This window comes from Citrus sinensis, chromosome 6 (genome assembly GCF_022201045.2).
Source record: "Citrus sinensis cultivar Valencia sweet orange chromosome 6, DVS_A1.0, whole genome shotgun sequence".
Taxonomy (NCBI): Eukaryota; Viridiplantae; Streptophyta; class Magnoliopsida; order Sapindales; family Rutaceae; genus Citrus; species Citrus sinensis.
The window spans coordinates 19,419,507-19,439,792 of NC_068561.1; the positions used below are offsets into that span (position 1 = coordinate 19,419,507).

The following is a 20,286-nucleotide window of genomic DNA, read 5'->3' on the forward strand; positions in this document are numbered from 1 at the left end:
TAGTTCTATATTGTTTGGTAGGCTAGAAAATGAAAGAAAATAAAAGAAAAGCTTTGCAAAGAAAACTGTTAGATCTTTGTATTATTTCAAGCTCGCTATTTAATGACTACAAATTGATATTTATATTGAGCTACAATCTCTTAACACACACACGAGATTGTTGCAACTCATAACCATTTGCTGTATAACTAACTTGACACATCAGCTCAACCAGCTAACTAACTTTGACAGGTCAGCTTAATGATTTGATCTGATACAACCAACTACATAGCAACATCATGCTCTGCTCCAGCTACACTGCTCCAGCTGTACAGCAACATCATGCTCTGCTCCAGCTTCATTCATCTGATTCACTAACAGGTGGCATTCAAATTTGCGAACCCGCGGCAACGAAGAACATGTGCTATGAATACAGAAGTTGCATTTGAAAAAGTCATAGAAGAAACCATCAGAAAGATCAGTGCAAGCATTGCAATAGTTATAGCTATTGAATTCCGCAATGAGAGTAAGAGGATGCTGCGGGTGAAGGAAGTGATTGATCTCATTGGGTAGCTCGGCGCAGGTTTTGTGAAGGAAATATTTGCACTCAACGCAACCGTAGTGGCCAGCAGGGCTAATACTTGATAAATTCTCCCCGCATGGTGAGCAGCAAGTTTTGTCAATACTATGGTTATTGGTTTGCATATCATTATTGAAGATTAATGGATGATTGTGGCTGAAATGTTGAAGCTCCATCTTTTTTTCATCTCTCTGTGTTAAGCGGCTTCAGATTTGTGGTAGCATCCTAGCTTCGATTGTGCATAAATATGTACAAAGGCTAATATGAAACATTCAATTGCCATTCTCGACCGGGATTTGAGTATTTAATTGGTCAATTGGTTGGGTAATTTTTGACTAATAATTGCCCATCTTTCTTGATCTGATCGAATTCTTTTCAAAATTTCATTTACATTACGTGGCATACCATACGTTTCACCGAAGTTTTTCCTACTATGTAACAGGTATCTCTGTATAACTATGTCTGCATGTAAAATTTTGGGCATAATCGGTACATGCACACACTTCAATTAGATTCATGCAGTGTGTGTATTTAGTGTTTCATGATTAGTAGTTAAGGGGTACGCATAACAAGATTTTAATTTTAACGTCATCTAGATTCTATATCAAGAGACTGAAACTATAAACTCTTTTTGACCGCCGTTTAATATAATCAAACTCATCAAAGGCTTAAGGGTGAAGGAGATTACGTCATTCACTTGCAATGCCTGCGGCAATAAGGGTGAAGGAGATTACGTATGAGCTGCTTACATGGACTGATTCAAAAAGACCACTAAATGAGAGAGAGAATATTAAACAGAAGTCAACCGTAAGCCTCTCTTGTGAGGATCAAGATCCTCTCCTGATCGGATCTTTATCTGAACAAGTGCTATTAATATAATTGATGATTAATAAATGAAAAAAAATAGTTAAATCTTAATTATTCACTAATACTAAAACACAAGTGGCACAAGATCTGTAAAAGATTAGAAGTGCTCAGATCAAGAGAGGATCTCAATCCCTCTTGCGACTAGTCATTCATTCAATTTTTTTATTATTCCTCATGGGCGAAAGCAGAGATCATTGGAGATTCTAATCCATTAATAAATATCACATAGTTAGTGAAAGAGTTTGATTTGATCATTGATGAACAGAATCTCTCTTCATATAATGTTTTATTTGAGTAAAACGCATTGGTAATTTGTAGTTGTAAAAAGAAAATTCATTGAACAAATATCTCAGAACTTAGGTGGATTCAGATTCAATCGCCCACGCCCATTGTCCCTGAAGTTTATATTGCACAACTACATAGGGAAACGAAATTGCAATCTGGACAGTAGTAACCTCCATACTCTGTATTCACTTCACTCTCGACAAATTCCATGATCTCTCCAGCCGGCCGGATGACTCATTTTGATGATCATGAGCAAATTAAATGTGAGCCAGGGGATGATCATGCTGTGCAATCTTGACAGTGTTTGGTAAAACATGCAACTTTTGTGAAACTTTACTTGCACACAGCGCAGAAGAAAGGAGATTGATCATCTTCATCGACACCTTCATTGCCTCAGGCATTGCAAGTGAATGACATAAATCTCATGAAGTGAATGTATTGGTGCTTGTGAACTTCAGGCTCAATGATGCAAGGCAGCATAGCACACTTGATGTCAAGTTCATACCTGCAATTAGAACAACCATAAACAAAACTAAGGCAAAATTTTCTGCAGAAACAACAAAAGCAATGTATCCAAGCAGCAGATGGAGATTCTTTAAAGGAACTAAAGGGCGTTTGCCGGCAAAAGGATTCTTAATCTTGTGCGGCAGCTCCGCATAAGTCTTATCAAGCATGAAGTCATCGCATTGGTAGCAATTATAACTCGGATCCATCAGTACTTTTTCCCCCCATCCAAAGCATAATATTTGTTCGTTGTAGTTCTTATTATCTTCATTGAAGAGCAGGGGATGCAATGCCTGTCACAAAAATGTTTGAGACGGCATTTAGAAAATGGAGCATCCATCATTGTTTGAATATTCAATCTCTATTGCTATGTCATCTTCTCGATCATCAAGGATGATATCCTTCACACCAGCCTTGCTTTGTGCTCCATATCTTCAAATTCTACAGCTTCTTCTTCTACTTCAGAGCACAGAGCACGAATATGTAGTGTCAATTAAGGAAGTCAAAACCGTAAATCACATTTGAAACATAGTTGCATTCAGAACAGCAGTAACATCCATGGTCTACAATGATTTCACCATTGCAAACACGGCAATTTCAGTCATTGAATCCGTTTTGGAGAAGGAAAAAATCTGAAGCTTTTAATTTGCTTCAGAACAGACCAAGGCACTGAATCAAAATCTAAGTGTTCATAAAATTACTAATAAATTATAAGAGCTCTAAAAATCCTAGTAGAATTCCAGAAACAGAGATCATATCTAAACCCTGAAGTAAGAAACCAATAATGATGAATAATTAAGTGATTCATCGTAAAGAATTATAAAATGAATAGAACAAAAATGAAAAAAATAATAATTTAATTGGTAATTACAATGAGTAGTTGCTACTTGCTATAAATTGAGTTATAAAAGAATCGAAAACTAAGATGAGCTGTGGCTAATCCTTAATCCTTACCTTAAAATAGAATAATTACAATTTCTCAACTTAAGTATACATATAAGAAACGCATAAAAGCAAAAGAATAAACCATACACTAATTAAGTGGTTTCTATCAGTAAAACAAAATATGAAAGATGGGATTCGATTCTCTCCAGAGCGTGGAAGAAAAACTCTGAAGATGTACCTGAAAAAAATAATAAAAAAGGCACCAAATAAACCAAGCATTAAGTAACAGATTATCTATGTAAATATTCGGTAAAAGCTGGCAAATTTTTATTCTCAGCTCAATTAGTTCTATGTCCTTGAAGCCTTTAAACATTTCAGCCACCGAGCTGCATATATCAAGGAGTTAATAGTGGCTTCAGGTGCGATTAAAGCATAATGGGTTCAGCCTAGGGTCACAAGCAACAAAAGCTGTTTCTCTACAAAACATGCAACGAAACATCAAGCCCTGTGCAACACCCGTTTCACCCAAAACAAGCCCTCACGTCTGATAATAAAAAACTTCTAATTAATTAAGAGGTGGGAGCCTGTTTTAGATGAACGGGTGTGGTACCTGACAAGAAGGTTCGATGCATGTTTTGTCTCAAGAAAAAGCTTGCATCGTTAACAACGTCAGGATGGACCCAAGATGCGTTACTCGCATCCGAAGCAGTGAGTACTGCCGGCGTCCTCGCCATCTGAGAGACTGGAAATGGTGATGGGGTTTTGCTTTTGCTTTTGAATGATACTGTTTGACTAAATATGTGTTATGAACATTGGGTGCCTTACGAGCACTGGATACCTTATCCGATTACGTAAACAAATAATATTATTAACAGCTGTATCCACTATCGATTTTTTCTAGGTTGAGTCATAAATCTGACTTTTATGAATTTAATAGTCAGCTGCTACATCCTAGGGCATGTCTTTGCACGACGGTAAGAAAAAAATTATTATATGGGTTGGGTGGTGTCGTGCTGGAGTGTAGCTGGAGTTCCAAATTTTTGCATAATTTTATTTTATAAAATTAAAAATAGTATAGTCTAAATGATTGTATTCAATAATTTTTTAATTTGTATTATTTAATTAATTTAAATTTATATTAATTTGATATCCATATTTATAATTCTATTATCACTCGTTGTTGTGAAATCATCAGTCATATTCTATAACTTTTAAAAATATAATAATTAAAATTTGATTATAAATATTGGGGTGTATGATGAAATCTTTCTAATCCCTATGGAATTGGCAAGAACCACACGACTAGACCAAATGCCCTTCATCCTGAACATGATTATTATATTACGATTAATTATTGATTTTAAGGATTTAAGAAGTTTTTACATCTAATTTTATTAACTCATTAAAGTTTCTAACTGTTTCTAAATCAACTAAAGAGAGAGCGATTTAAAGAAAATCTCAATTGTTTAATTTCCAAGTGCAAACCAAATTATTGAAAACTAAAACAAAAATGATATTTTCAAACAATTTTCTCTCCCACAGTCCTCGACAGCAAGTTTATTCATTATTAAAACAACTCAATTAAGGCTTAAATTTTCAGATAGATTAGAACAATTTCAAACAAGAGAGCTGAGATTAAATGAAGACATCATTTTAGCAAGTTCCTGAGTCATCTGCATCTCAAGCTGAAGCCTTTGTAGTTCAAGCTGAGCTTCCAGAACTGGGTCTTCAATCTCTGTTCGCTCAGTTTGATTCTGCTGACTGGACCCAGAAGCACTTTCTTCCTTTTGATAAGCTGCAGAATTTGGCTCTGGCTTTGCACTGGCACTATTGTTGAGGTTCCTGGTACAAGAAACATGTGCATGGAAGTTGCAAGCAAAACAATTATAAGACCAAAAGCACTTTTGGTCAATCTGCTTATGACAAATATCGCAAACATAACTAGATGATTCATAATGATGCGCTGCAGGCAAAGCATAACTAAGGCTAAGACTATGAAAATGAGAATCATGGATTAAAATTTCAGGCAAGAAAGCACATTGAACATGGAGATCAAAATCACACAAGGGGCAGCAGAATGAAAAAGCACTTCCAGGTTCACCGCATGCATTGCACAAGAAGTTGCCGGCGGAGTAGGTGGTGGTGGGGACGAGGGTGAGGTGGTGCATAGGATGAGATGTGTGCTGCATTGCGCAGCTTGCATTTCCACATTGTTCATGCAGGAAGAATTTGCATTCCCAGCATCCGTATGCTGATCCTGAGATGATTAATTCGCAGGCTGAGCAGCTATATTCATTGCCGTGCTGCACTTGATAAATTCTTAGGTTATGTGGGTGGCTAAAATGCTTGTACTCCATTGATTTAGTTTCTCTCAGTTTTCTTCACTGTGATTCGATTAATTAACAAGATCAGCTAGCTAGAGTATATATAATTATATATATAAACCTGTAGCTAATTTCTCAAATCAAATGGACCAAGTCAAGTTTCACCAATTAATATAGCTCATGGCTAGCTAATAAACAGATTTGTTCATGTACATAAACTCAAGTTGATGATTGTTAATCACTTATTACTAATTATATTCAACTATGATGGTTGAACAATTCAACTGCCAATAGAATATATGCATTGACTTACGCAAGTTATGGGAAGTTTCGCATCGTTGCAAGTGACTTTTAATCTCAAGTGGTTTAGGTCTTATAAGAACCTACAAGAGTATGATGCCATAAGTCAATGTTATTATTATTTTCGTTTTCTTATGCATTGACTAAATTAAATACTGCGATGAGGTAATAGTCATTTCGGTCTATCGCTAAATTCTTTGCTGGATAAAAATGTGAGCTTGAAGTCATAAGATGCTAGTGTTATTTTTGACAAGAAAAGAGATTAGAATAATATACTCTGTTCAGCAAAAAGCCTAAGCATAAAGTACAAGAATTCAATAAGAAGAAAATAAAGAATATTGAACAAATGATCTAGAGGATGGTTGAACCACCAAATAGAGCTTAAAAAAAAAATTCATTAGTCTTTTTCAAAAAGAATTGTTGGAAGATATTTGTTAATTAATCGTTGCCCTTTGCCCACGTTGAGTCAAGTTTGTAACCATAAAGTACTCTTCAGCTTTCAGTCATAAGTGCTGTTTGGTTGGTGAATAATCTAAAGGGTACTGGCAAAGAGATTATTTGGATAGATCAACATATCCAGATTTTGAAGTTAGACATGTCCCTCGTACCTCAAATTCTACGGCTCATTATTTAGCTAAATTAGTTTTGTAAATTCGTTATTTTTTGGGTCTTGGTGGGAAGATTCCTTCCAATATTTTCTGATAATTTCGTTGCTGTTTTGTTGAAGATTTGAGTTGCTATTTCAAAATACTAATATCCCATATTACTTAGAGAAAAGAACACAAATTGATTTATTTTATCACACAATCACTATCCCAAAACTTGTCTCTTTGTTTCTTCTTTCTTCTTCATTTTTATATACTTTCTATGTTCTTAAGAATTCTTAAAAACATAGTGTTTTTTAAGGACAGTAATGTGGCACGCCTTGACTATTTGTTATTATAAATTTTCGCTCGTATTACCATCATGTTTGAATGCAGATTTTTTTTTAAAAAAAAAAAGAAAAAGAAAAAGAAAAAAAGCTTGTGACCAGGGCAGTTGAAATAAAAAAGCTCCAACTTTAGTGTGAGTTAGATTTGAGAACTCTAGAACTCTGTAGCACTTTAAGAGGTTCTCCTAGCTAGTTCCATTAACTAGCACCGACAATTTACAATGGCTTTGATACAGTTTTAAAAGGGGAAAAATAATCGAAATTCTATTCAAGAGGGGAAGAAAAATGAATTATTTTACCCTCTCAGTCTCAGTGAGGGACTCGTATTTCATGCTAACGTGACCTTGGGTCGAGAAAAATCTTTGATATTATTAAATAACAATATAAACATAATTGGATCTTAGTTATATTGTCATTATTAAACAGGTGACACAAAATATTTAAATGATCAACATAGCTTCAAAACCAAAATGAGTCTATGGAGTCAGGGCTGTGTAAAGTGTAATTTGTGAAGTTCATCATAGCTTCAAAACCATTATCATACGCTTAATTTGTGAAGTTCATCTCCCGTTGAAATTTTGCAAGTATCCAAGTCAACATTAAAACCAGACGCAGAATTATCTCTTGGCTTTTTATCGAAACGAACCAAAAAAAAAAAAACCAAAACATACGAATAATTTAATTTCTATCTGCAAGCCAAATAACTCTACTGAGTTATTTGTTATGTTTAATTATCAAATTATGAAATGAAACGAACTGAAAAATCTTTTAATTTGTTGCAAAAGATTCTTTAATTGATGTCCTCATCCTATATGTCCAGGAGCATTGATTGATGCATTAATCTGGGCAAGTTGCTGGTTAAATGAATCACTCTGAGTTTCGACAACCGGGCGTCCAGATGACGACGATGTTGGCTTCGGTTGATTCATCATAATTGAAACATTGTAAATACCTACTTTATGAGATCCCAGATGCGGCACCGTTTCATGTCCAACATCAAAGATTGTATTTGCTTGATAGGCAGCTTCTTGCTGCATCTACATAGTGGCGCGAGTAGTGTGCCCATGAAAATTGCATTGCAACTATATGTCCACAACTTGAAGTCCAAATTTCTGTGGCACATATCACAAGAACGTGACAGAGCCTCATTATTTGGAAGAGCATAACTGAGGCTGAGCTCATGTGGACGAGCTTCATGTTTTTTCCATTCGAGGCAACTAACCACTTTTCTCGTAATTCCATATTTCCATTAACCACTGTGAAAGAATCTGAAATAAAAAATATTTTACCTTTGGATTCATTTAAAAGGATAAAACAATGTTTTGGGAGGCTCTTGGGATAAATAATTTTGTAATCTTAAATTATTTTATGGCGGTTGATCGTAATTAACGAAAAAGTGGCTAATTGATATAAAATTAAAACTTAAGATGGTTCTAAAATATTATCAAAAATCATGGTGGTTACTTACACTTTTGATATTCTTGAGATGGTTGAGGAATAGTTTTCCTAGATTCTTTAACGGCAGTTAATGGAAACACGATTAGTTGATATAAAATTAAAAATTGAGGTGATTCTGAGATATTATCAAAAATTTGTATTCTTAAGGTGGTTGGAGATAATATCCTTATAATAATTGATGAGTTGAGAAGCAGTTTTGTATTGAGCGATCCCAATCTGATGCAAGATGAAAGCCCATCTCACCTTAGAAGAAAGCTTCGACTTCCTTTAATGAATTAAGGAAAATGTTATTCGCTTTCAAGAAGTACTTGGCTAGAAGAAACAGTGATTCAGTGATTCAGTGATTCACAGTTGTGATATATATATATATAAAGTGCGTACACCTACATTTTTCTTAATGTAGATACATTTTTAAACTATGCGGTTTAAAAGAGATAAAACTAACTTTCTTAAATCTTGTGGTTTTAAAGTGTGTCCGCATGAAAAAAAAAAAATGAGGGCACCCGCACTAGAGAAGGGATATATATATATATATATATATATATATATATATATATATATATATAAATTAAGCAACAAAATAACACTTATTAAGTACACGGTAATACGCTCACAAACTTTCAAATGCTAAGGGTTTGTGTTTGACATGTACATGGCTGATGGCTTCAAAGGATTCAGTATCAGAAGCCCTTTTACTCTCCCTCAACCTTCGCTTCTTCACTTAATTTTTCTCACCTCTATCTCGTCTTCGGCTGCTGAGGAAGTGAAGGGGAGGTTGACGGAGAGCAAAGAGGCTTTTGACAGTGAAGCGTACTTTAACGTAGTGTGAGTAACTGATGAAAATGCATAAACGTGCTGCGAGGTTTTATAGGGGGAAGCTCGCTAGCTAGCTCTCTGGATTATTGGGGTTTGTAAACCTTTAAAAATTATAATTACAATCAGTAAAGAATTCTAATTCTGGAGCCCGTTCCAATTTTCCTCTTATTATGCTCGTTAAGCAATAAGATGTTTCAGATATTCCAGAAACTAAAAGCAAATTAATATTTGTCTGGTTCATCAGATTATTCTAGTAGTACACTCATGAAACATGTAGTATAAAAAAGAAGATTCCTCTAATTCTGGAGATCTTTTTAATTATTGATAATTATTTTAGAAGGGATAATTAAAAAGAGGATAATGATTTTTAATCTTTAATTTAATTCTCTCCATGCTAGAGCTGCTTATTTTCCTTTTTCTCCTCATTTTTCTCACGAATCACATATTTTAGCATTAAAAAAAAAAATCCGCCTCCATCTCATCGTTATTAAACCATATACAAGTTTCGGGACGATGCATAAGAATTGAGAAGGAAATATAAATTTATGTATATATATATATATATATAGCAAGTTCAGCTAATCTTTAAACACAATAGCTTTTTAATTTGATAAGTAACTAATTACTGTAACCATTCACCAAACTTACCATTTATTCTTGTGGTAATTATAGTTGCAATAGTAAATCTTTAACAATACTAAATGTAAAGTATAATTATTTTTTAAATTTAATTCAAAGGTGATAAAGGACTAACTGATTAAGGTGGTATTTGGTTTATACTTTTCTTTTTCCTAACGCCGATATTTTTACAATCACATATAAATAACCAGAAATTTAATTTTTAAGTCAACAAAGGAAGTGTACTTAACCAAATGAAATTAAAATTATTTTGTAAAAATTTAAAAAAATAAAAATAATTAACAGTTAATTACAAGCACCTGACAGTCATTGTGCAACTACCGAAAAGTTACCGGTCTAGCAGTGATCCAACGACCGTCGGTGGTGGGCTTCATAGTTTTTTCCTTTCCTAAATGATTAATAAAAATTATATTAATAATTTCAAAGAGTAATTAATGTTTGCTTGTAAATTCACTTTTATGATTTTAATATTATTTTGGGTAAATTGTCATGATCTTCTCTGTTCTCCTTGTTTACTGTTCTTGAATCTGGGGATGGGTAAATCGTAATTGTACAATATTAATATGCATAGCCTGCAACACCAAGCTCAGTATACATATATACAGAAAAAAAAAAAAAAAAAGACAAAGCGATATAATTGGCTAAGCTGGAGCTGTAACATTGCAAGAAATCAATAACAATCTTTGTATGTCACATTAGCTGAACTAATTACCATTCAAAATATTTGCTAAACTAAACGGCAATCGTCACATAGAACCATGAGAGGGTACATTAATGCATTGAAAGTCAGGTGGGATCTCAGACTCACAATAATTCCACAACAAGCACAATGAAGCAGAAGGAATCTCTCGTTTGATCACATCTAAAACAATATCTTCAAGGGCAGTGCAAAGGCAAGTGCCCATGGCTTCAAGCTGAACCATATTGCCTATCAAACTGCAGCAGAAGTTCTTTGACGGGGTACGTTGACGGCTCAAGGCCCTGAATACATCAACACATTCTTCCAACTCCATAAAATTACCCGAGCAAGCGGTCCGCTCCGCCGCCGACGAAGGAATAGAGGCGAACAAAATGAAGAACATGAGGTTTATAGGAAGCCGAATAGCTTTTGATTTTGATCCCTTTGAAGCCATATATCTCAAAAGTAATTAACAACAACCCCTATGATTTAAACTAAAGTTGTGATCGAATGTTCTATAAATCCTGTGAATTTGATTGGAAAATACCAAGGTCAACGTGCTAGTGCAAGTTGCCTCCTTATATTTATTGATATTTTCTGTATTATTGATTACTTGTTGTCTGGTGACAGAAAAGATGATACCTTATTGCTTTATTTAAATGTTAGGACTTAAATTGCTTTCACGTTTGTGTGAGACAATATTTTCTTCATAATTATATTCCTTTGTCAAAGTTTAATTGCACGAAACAATAAGCACGCATGAAATGAGTAATTTAATTAATTAATAAGATTTATATTTCCGAAGATATTTTTCAGATACTATTGTAGAAGGGATCATCTGAAATGACGAGCACGATGCTCTTTTTCTTGTTTCTGCCATAATTAACTTACATCTAATATATAACAAGCACTAACAAATTAATGAACTAATGTTAAATTTGTAGGAAAAACTCTTAATTAAAAAAGAAAAAGAAAAGGTAATTAAAAGAATAAATTTTCACCATCTCCCGATGCTATTTAACCATAGGATTTTTAGAGCGATATAGATAAACATGAGATCAAGTGAATAGAGTAATGATACAGCCACAAACTCTTGTACAAACTTATTTTGTACAAACTGACGTGGCATTAATTCATTGGTTGAATGAAAATATAAATTAATAAAAATAAATCATGTGGGCTAAGTGATATTTAATTCAACCAATCTTATCATGCCACATCAGTTTGTACAAAATAAGTTTGTACAAGAGTTTGTGGCTGTATCATTACTCATAAAAAATTAGTTACTGTATTTCAAGGGTGACGTGAGTTGTTGACCTAGAGTATTAATGGAACACACGATGTATTTGGTCGCACTAAATACCCCTCCAATCAGGTGCTATATGAAATGATAACGTAACAATAAAAGTCCACAACGGGATGTTGATATTTTTTATTTTAAGCATTAAATTCTAGTTGTAGTTCTTTACATCTTTGAGAATCCTTTAGATTGTGCTTAATAATCGGTTGTCTGAGCCTAAATTGTTACAATTAGCAACTCGTGACTCGATGTGTGTGAATGAATATATTATTATTCTATTTTATATCCATTCTCACACGAAAATACAAAGCCTTAAGAGAGAAGATTATAATATCTCACATTATTAGAAAGAGATGATTTTGACTATTTTTTGAGCTTTCGTTCTCCTAAGTTAATAGATATGTTTTAGAATTAATAGTCCAACAATAAAATCATGAGGAGCTATGTGCTTAAAGTAGGGCAGTGGAAAATATCTTTTTAAGTTTGGCCCCAATATCTATTTTTCCAATTTTTGGGCCCAACATCTATTTAATTTTTTGGCCCGAACCCTTAAAGATACAGTTTAAAACATTAAACATTCCATACACCTTTTAAGAATGTCACATAATTTGTCGTGTTAGATGGGTTGAGAAAATGTTTGGAATTTTTTTCAAGAGGTTTCAAAAGTAATTTTAAAAAATTAAAAGTTAATTTTAATAGTTAATAAATTTTAAAAAAATTACTTTTAACAAAATCACTCAATCTTGTAACAGATTTTAAAAATCATTTTATATTTAATACAATATCATCTTTATTCAATTAGAAAATAAACCATTAAATTTAAAGAAATTTAATAATTATTATTACTAATTATAACTGAGATAAAAAAATAAAAAATAATAAAATAAAATGTTTATTTTAGTTATCAATTATTTTATATACACAATAAAGAATATTATATATACATGTATATAAATATGTAAATAAATTTTATTTAACATTTTATCCATCTCAGTTATTTGTATTATTACAACAATTTAACAGTAAGAATTAATAAATATATACGACCATTTTTAAAACTAACAACACTTTATAGAAATAAATTTTACCAAAGGTTTAACTTATTCTTTTCACGGCTAATTATTTCTACAATAAAGCTAACAATAATTATTTTAAAAATGATAATATTACTAAATTAGCCCTAAGTCCGAATTTTATATTTATAAAATTATCTTACGTGATAAAACCATTTAATAAATTGATGACACAATTTGAATGAAATCTTTTTTTATTTCAACCGGAAAAGATGTAGCATTTTCCTTAAGTCTTCGAAATAGGCAATATAGAAAATTTTAAAGGAAAAAAAAATTGATCCACGAGACTGATTTAACCTCTATTATGTGGAATTCAAAATATGAATGCTATTCATTCGATATTGAAGAGCTAACCTGCATTATGCAGATTTTTAAACAATTAAATTCAAAGGGAACGAGCTGCACATAGTGATAGAATAGTAGAGAATAAAATACACTGTATTGAAGTGTATATTTTTATTGTCTTTTAATTTAATCCTCATTTTAATAAAATAAAAGATCCTCATTACAAACTATCTCATTATATGATAGTATATATGTATATATAGTACTTCTTTAGTACGGGCGTTCTCATTTTATTTTCATGCGGATACACTTTAAAACTGTGGGGTTTAAGAAAATTAGGTTTTAATAAAATTAAACCCTACAATTTTTTAAATTCATTTAGAAACTAACTCTTTTATAGTTCATATATATATATATATAGATTTATGAGTAAGATATCCATTATCAATTAAAATATTACCATGAGCGATAATCAATCATTTCATTAATGATCAAATTGAATTTAAATTGGCAAAACAAAAATCAGTTTGAAACCGTCCAAATCCTAACATAAAATGATGTAGAAAAAATTGTATCCATCTTTAAGTTTTCTTTATCTTGTGCCATAATGAGAATGAGAAAGAACTATGGGAGTCTGAACACAATTATCTAAGACATAATTAATTATCAGAATACAACAAAGTTGTTTATTTCAATACCGTCTAATTAAGATGAAAACTAATTGTCACGTTGTGTGTTTTCCTCTTTTAATTTTATGGTAAGTATTGGCATAAGTATCATGATGAGCGACGTAAATAGCTTCAGGTAAAAATAAAAGTAAAAATAAATTAAAGTAAGTGATTGAACGAGGAAGTGAAAAAAAAAAAAATATGAGAGTTTTGATTTTACAATGGAGAACTGATTCTTACTGCAAGTTAATTAATCTTTGCTTGAATCTTGCTAGTTTTGAAAAGAAAAGTATTCTTTCCTTATCCAGAATTATTCTTTTCTTGATTCTTGCTGCATGAGCATATGAAGAATTGCTCTCCTTTACTCAATTAAAGTCTCTTTTCTAAATTCTTTCTTCTGAAATGATACAAGTATCCCCAGGCCAGGCAGAAGGAAAGAAGCCTATTAAAATCAATCAATTACATTATATATTATGATATCGAAGTGCTGTAAGACTAACAAGTAAAGCAGCTAATAAAAAAATTCTTCTAGCTAGGTCTCTCTCTTTAATAAATTTATCTTTTTGAACCTCTGAAACTTTTTTTTTTTTTTTTTGAGAAATGGAAAAATTGGTAACGACGAGCTGTTTGATAGCGCCAATAATATTTGGCAAGCATGGCATGTAAGGGTTTTTATCTTATTAAGTCTGTGAGTGCAAACCATCTTTATTCTGTTTGGTCCCCTCCGAAAAAGCACCTCAAACACACTGATCACATTCCTCATTTGGTCAGCTTACTTGCTTGCAGACTGGGCTCCTAAATTTAGCGCAGGGCTCATGATGGAGTGGGCATGGCAGAAGTAGAATTGATAGGATAGGTAACAGTAGATATCATTTTAGTACCGGGTCAAGCCAACGCGATTAGCTTATTGAAGTGTGATATGATCTCGTTCTAATTCAAACAACTCAATAAGGTTTTTATTAACAAATAAAGTAAGATTAGATGACGCTCTAATTCAAACGATTTTACAAGAGAAATTTTGATAAATAATCCCAAATGTCTCAAATGGAATTATAAAAAGAGATTTTATTGAATAGTTGATCAAAGATGGAAGTTACAATAATAAGACCTCTATTTATAATAGAGTAAACCTACTTTCCTAAATTAAATTATAATTATAATTATAATAAAAATAAAATACTAAGACACATATCATAATTGACTTTAATTAAAAATTAAAAAAATCCTAAAATAATAAAAATTTTAAAATCCTTAAATAAAGTCCTATATCAACTCATTGCAGATTAGAAGCATTCTGTTGCTACTACTGGTGAAGGCGACGACTCTGGGAGTGGGACCAATCAACTTGGAGCATTCGATTTGGGCTCAATTTCTACTATTACATCTCGGGGGTTCTGATTAGAGGTGTTTAGAATCCAATCCGATCCGCCCAATCCGTCTGATCTGTAGAAATCCGATCCGTAAAAATTCGATCTGTGGATTAATGGATTGGATTGGATTGAAAATTTGATAATCCGCAATCGGTGGATTGGATATGGATTTACTTCTATAAATCTGTAAAAATCCATGAATCCGTAAAAAAATAAAAAGTATTTATTTAATTAAAAATAAAACTTGTAAATATGACATTAATACTTACTAGTAAATAAATAAGTTAAAATATAGCTACATTAACACAATATTATATCTCATCCGATAATATATAAAATAAAAATAATTAAATAAACAAATATAGCTTCCTAAACAATTAATTTTCATGTATTGATCTAAACAAATGTGATATTTTTCTTTTTGATATGTTATATTTTGAAACTTTAAATCTATTTTCTAGCTTTATTTAAATTATTTATTTATTTAAATCATATTTATTTTAAATTTGATTAGTAGTAAAAAAATTTATATTTTAAATTTTTATATTAAATTTTTTATTTAGTTAGTTTGTGGATTTGATAAAACTAAAAAAATTTAATCTACAAACCAATATGTAAAATGGTGGATTTGATATAGATTAGCTCAAATCCGCATCCAAGCTGCAGACGTATGCATTAGATTTGAGTTAAATTTTACCAATCCGAGAATTGAATTGGATTAAAAATTTATAATCCGTAAAATTGCGGATCGGATATGGATTAATATCCAATCCGCAAAATCCGATCTGCGAACACCTCTAATTCTAACAGCATAACTGCAGACTCTCTTGAAGACAACCAACTATGCCTTAGGCAATTGTTTGGAGTCACAGCCCAAGCTGTTGCTGCTGGCTATATCTTCTTCCAGACGCATCCCAGAGGAAAGTCCCAGCTTTTGATGCCATCAATATTCGTGTTTATTGCTGGAACTATCAAGTGTTTTGAGAGGATTCGTGCCATGCATCTAGCAAGCCAGAAGAACGTCCTTGTTCTGCACATTTTTCCTTTTTCTTTTTTTGATGAAAAATGGAGCTTCGTTAACAAAGACCAAATTGGCTAGAATTACAAAGCATGCCACATTGGACAAAAATACAAATAAAAATCTCCATAAGAACAGTTGCCTAACTTACAGGAGACACTTTGTTCATTAAAAATGTCCTCCAAACTGAAATGAACTATTTCACAACTGGGATTTAATGATCGCACAAAAGGAATTTTTCAACTCTAGCCAGTCTTTGTTTTGAGACTTACCTCAATAACTGTAGGTGAAGATTTCATTCAAATTGAAAACAAAATTCTTCGTAGTGCACACGAAGACAACACAAACTATCAGTCTATCAGTCTTAATAAACAACTCACAAAATGAAACTTATACACAATTTAAAAAAAAAAAAGAAAAAAAGAACCATACTGTAAAATCACATAGAAGCCACCCTCGCAAAATGTATCGCCGAAGAACTTAGCTATACGAACATTAGCGCCATAGGGACATCAAAAGATCCATGAACCATTCATCAAAGTCGGCAAAATGACTTTTAACATGGGCATATTCTCTCGATTCGAACACTAAAGTAACACCATCGAAAAGTCAACGAAAAAAACCTCGAGATTAAGAAAAAATTAAAAAGAAATAAAGGAGGAAGTGGAGTTAAGAGAGGTTGTAATTTTTTTTTTTTTTTTTTTTTGAAAGGTAGGAGGTGGGCGAATTCTAAATTGATTTTCTAGTGCATATCTGAAGATTCAATCACAGGTGGCCAACCAAAGAAAATTGTTAGAAAATCACTTACCGGACTTCTAAATTTCTCATTAACCCTCTTCTGAAAATACCCTACTGAAAATATTTATAAACTACGCCACTTTCAATGACATCCATTTCAATTCAAAAAATAACCCTCTGTATTCTTATTTCTCCAATCTCAATAAATCCCATTGGAAAAAAAAAATTATCTCAATTTAAAATATGTTTGACTAATGAATTTGTCAATTAATGACGAATCAAGTGAGTCAAACAATTATTGTTTCACTAGTTAATATGAAGTTTCAATACGATTAATAAGAATCATTTTCAATTTCGAATTTCTTCAACTTCTTTTGCTTTTTAAGCCGGGGTTTGCTTTTCAATTTTTATTGCCACTGGACTTGCAACATAAAAGCTCGGCAATATACATTCTAGATAATTTTTTCTGTAATTTTACAAAGGTGCCCAGAATTTGAAAGATTACAGAAAGAGAATTATCTTGATCTAAAAAGATATTGATCATGATGCAGTGCTTCTAAGGTATGAAACATTGCAGGGTTGAAATTATAATAATTTCTAATGAAGGTGTTTTAAAAAGATTTTGGAGGGGGCCCTCCAACTCTTATTCAAGAATCAATAAATTCAAATAGACTTAAGGTGAGACTATTTGAACCCTCCAAATTATTTAATAAAACCCATTTGCTAAATAAACACACCATAAAATTTTAAAATTATAACTTTTAGGTTATTATCATATCACTATTTCAAAAATTGAAAAATATCAAATAACTACAAGAAGTATTATCCCCTATTATTTTGCTACTATATCTTTACAAAAATATTATTTTGCTACTTTTCCGTTACAAAAATATCATTTTGCTACTTTTTCGTTAGTTGACCAATTAGTTGACTAACAAAATATCAATTTACCCTTCATGATTAAAAAAAAAAATACTTGATGCTTATTTACAAAATCAGCTCTTCCACATTTATTTGATCATCTAAGTTTTATTTCCAACATTAAGATATAAAAATAGAATCATTAATAAGATAAATTTGTAATCCATATATCATAATTCCAATAAAAAAAATTATGTCGGTATTTTGTATCCATTTTATAAATGGATTACAAATTTATCTTATTAATGATTCCATTTTTATATCCTAATGTTGGAAATGAAACTTGGATGGTTGAATAAATGTGGAATAGTTGATTTTGTAAATAAGTTTCAAGTATTTTTTTTTAATCATGAAAGGTAAAATTAGTATTTTGTTAGTCAACTAATTGGTCAACTAACAGTTATAACAGAAAAGTAGTAAAATGATATTTTTGTAAAGATATAGTAGGAAAATGATAGGGGACAATACTTCTTGTAGTCAGTTGATACTTTTTAATTTTTAAGGTAGTGAAATGATAATAACCCTAACTTTTACTTTATGAATCCTTTTAATACCCAAAATAGGCTTATTAAACTAAATTAACATAATTTCTTTTACTTTTTTTCTTTCACAATTTAATTTTTCAGCCCTTCCTCCATCTCTTCCTTTCCCAATCCTCTCTAGCCTTTTATTCATCAATCATCATGATATTATAACCAAATCATCCAATTGTTATTGTTTTATTTTATTTTTTGTTTTCTTCCCTTGAATTTTAAACATATTGTCACAAATGATTTCAAAGTTTATGAAAGATTAAGGAAATAATAATATTAGCAATGCCCCAAAAAAAGTTCAAAAACTGGGGTTTGCCTATTTTTTTCATCTACAAGAGAGAATTTAGGGTAAAAGCTCATTTAATCTCTGTATTTTAAGATTAGTGTCCGTTTAGTCCTTGTATTTTTTAAAATGCCTCGAAACATCCTTGCAATTAAAGTATTGATACCCATACTATTACTTTTTATTTCTTTTGGCTTACTTTTACAATATTACCCTTTTATAATAATTTTTTTGGACATTAATAAAAAGAAAATAATTAAATTACCAATTTAACCCTAGAAAATAAAAAATTATATTAATTTTTTTGCAAGCACCATTTGCACTCTTGGTAGTTTGCATACAATTTTTGACAATTAAAAATTAATATAATTTTTAAAAATTTTTAGGGTTAAATTGGTAATTTAATTATTTTCTTTTTATTAATGTCCAAACAAAAAAATCATTATAAAAGGGTAATATTGTAAAAGTAAGCCAAAAGAAATAAAAAGTGACAATTTAATTTTTAACAATTAAAAATTAATATAATTTTTAACAATTAAAAATTAATATAATTTTTAACAATTAAAAATTAATATAATTTTTAACAATTAAAAATTAATATAATTTTTAACAATTAAAAATTAATATAATTTTTAACAATTAAAAATTAATATAATTTTTAACAATTAAAAATTAATATAATTTTTTTTTTATTTTTTAGGTTTAATTTGGTAATTTAATTATTTTCTTTTTATTAATTTCCAAACAAAAAAAATATTATAAAAGGATAATATTGTAAAAGTAAATCAAAAAAAATAAAAAGTAACGGTAGGAGTATCAATACTTTAACGGTATGGATGTTTTGAGGTATTTTAAAAAATATAAGAACTAAATAGATACTAATTTTAAAATATATGGACTAAATGAGCTTTTATCTAGAGAATTTATTATTAAGAAGAAATTAACAGTTGAATTCAAAATGAATTTTTACAAGCAGTAAACTTTTGGCAAAATAATATAAATATTAAACAAATTTGATGAATGCAAAAGTGTAGATGAGAAGGACAAATTCAATAAATGACTGAAGATTCAAAGAAAGACCAGTATTATAAAACTAAATAAATCCATATTGATTTTGAAGATGGGAACAAAACAATAGTATAACTATTTTAATTAATCATATGTCTATAATTGTAATTTATGTTATGGGCATTTTAGTAATAATCAATTTTATTAAAAGATGGATTTGATGAGTAATCCAATGAGTTCAAATAGGCCAACCATAGACTTATTGTGGGTTTGGGTAAGTTAGATCTTAGTAACAATTAATCGTTTATATCATATTGCACTATTTAAATTCTCAAGCAAAAACACTCAATTGCAGTAACATAAAATTTTCCATCTCAAGATGGAATTCAAATCGTTAATAGCTGGATTACCTAGAGAGGGAACTAATTCGGACGTAGAAATATGATCTTGTTACTTACAGGTAAAATGTAATTGGAACAACAGCTCAACAATGACACGTGGCATCATATAGGCCTGTTACACTGACTGAATTAGAAAGTTAGCTGATGGCAGATGTAACTTAATTGTGTCCACAAAATAATTTTTTGTTGGGTTCCCTATGATGCTGTAATTTTTTTACAGTATCAATAATATTTTAATTGTGTACCATTGAATTTAATCAATGGTATACAATATTTATATTAAAGAAAAAAGTAAATAATTTTAAAATAATGGTAAACAGTTTGTTAACCATTAAAGGGGGTAGATCGAGAATTTTTATAAAATAACCGTGACCATCCTTGGAGTTTGAAGTAATTTAACTTAAATAGCATATTTTATTTAAAATTACTTTTTAACCCTCC

The 20,286-nt window shown here is 30.9% G+C and overlaps 1 protein-coding gene, 1 non-coding gene and 1 pseudogene across 3 annotated transcripts; all 3 read right to left on the bottom strand.

The window, feature by feature from the left end:
* Positions 1-242: 242 nt before the first annotated feature.
* Positions 243-3,910, bottom strand: LOC112496122 (uncharacterized; annotated as a pseudogene). Its single transcript, XR_008055839.1, has 2 exons — positions 2,057-3,910; positions 243-750 (listed from the first exon to the last, which is right to left on the bottom strand). The product of XR_008055839.1 is annotated as an uncharacterized LOC112496122 (transcript).
* Positions 3,557-3,758, bottom strand: MIR12105 (microRNA MIR12105). Its single transcript, NR_161553.1, has one exon. It is a non-coding gene; the product is annotated as a microRNA MIR12105 (primary transcript).
* A 729-nt stretch (positions 3,911-4,639) lies between the features above and the next one.
* On the bottom strand, positions 4,640-5,494 carry LOC102618400 (uncharacterized). Its single transcript, XM_006492851.3, has one exon. The coding sequence runs from the start codon at positions 5,455-5,457 to the stop codon at positions 4,717-4,719; it is 741 nt and encodes a 246-aa protein (XP_006492914.1). The 5' UTR covers positions 5,458-5,494; the 3' UTR covers positions 4,640-4,716.
* Positions 5,495-20,286: the final 14,792 nt, after the last annotated feature.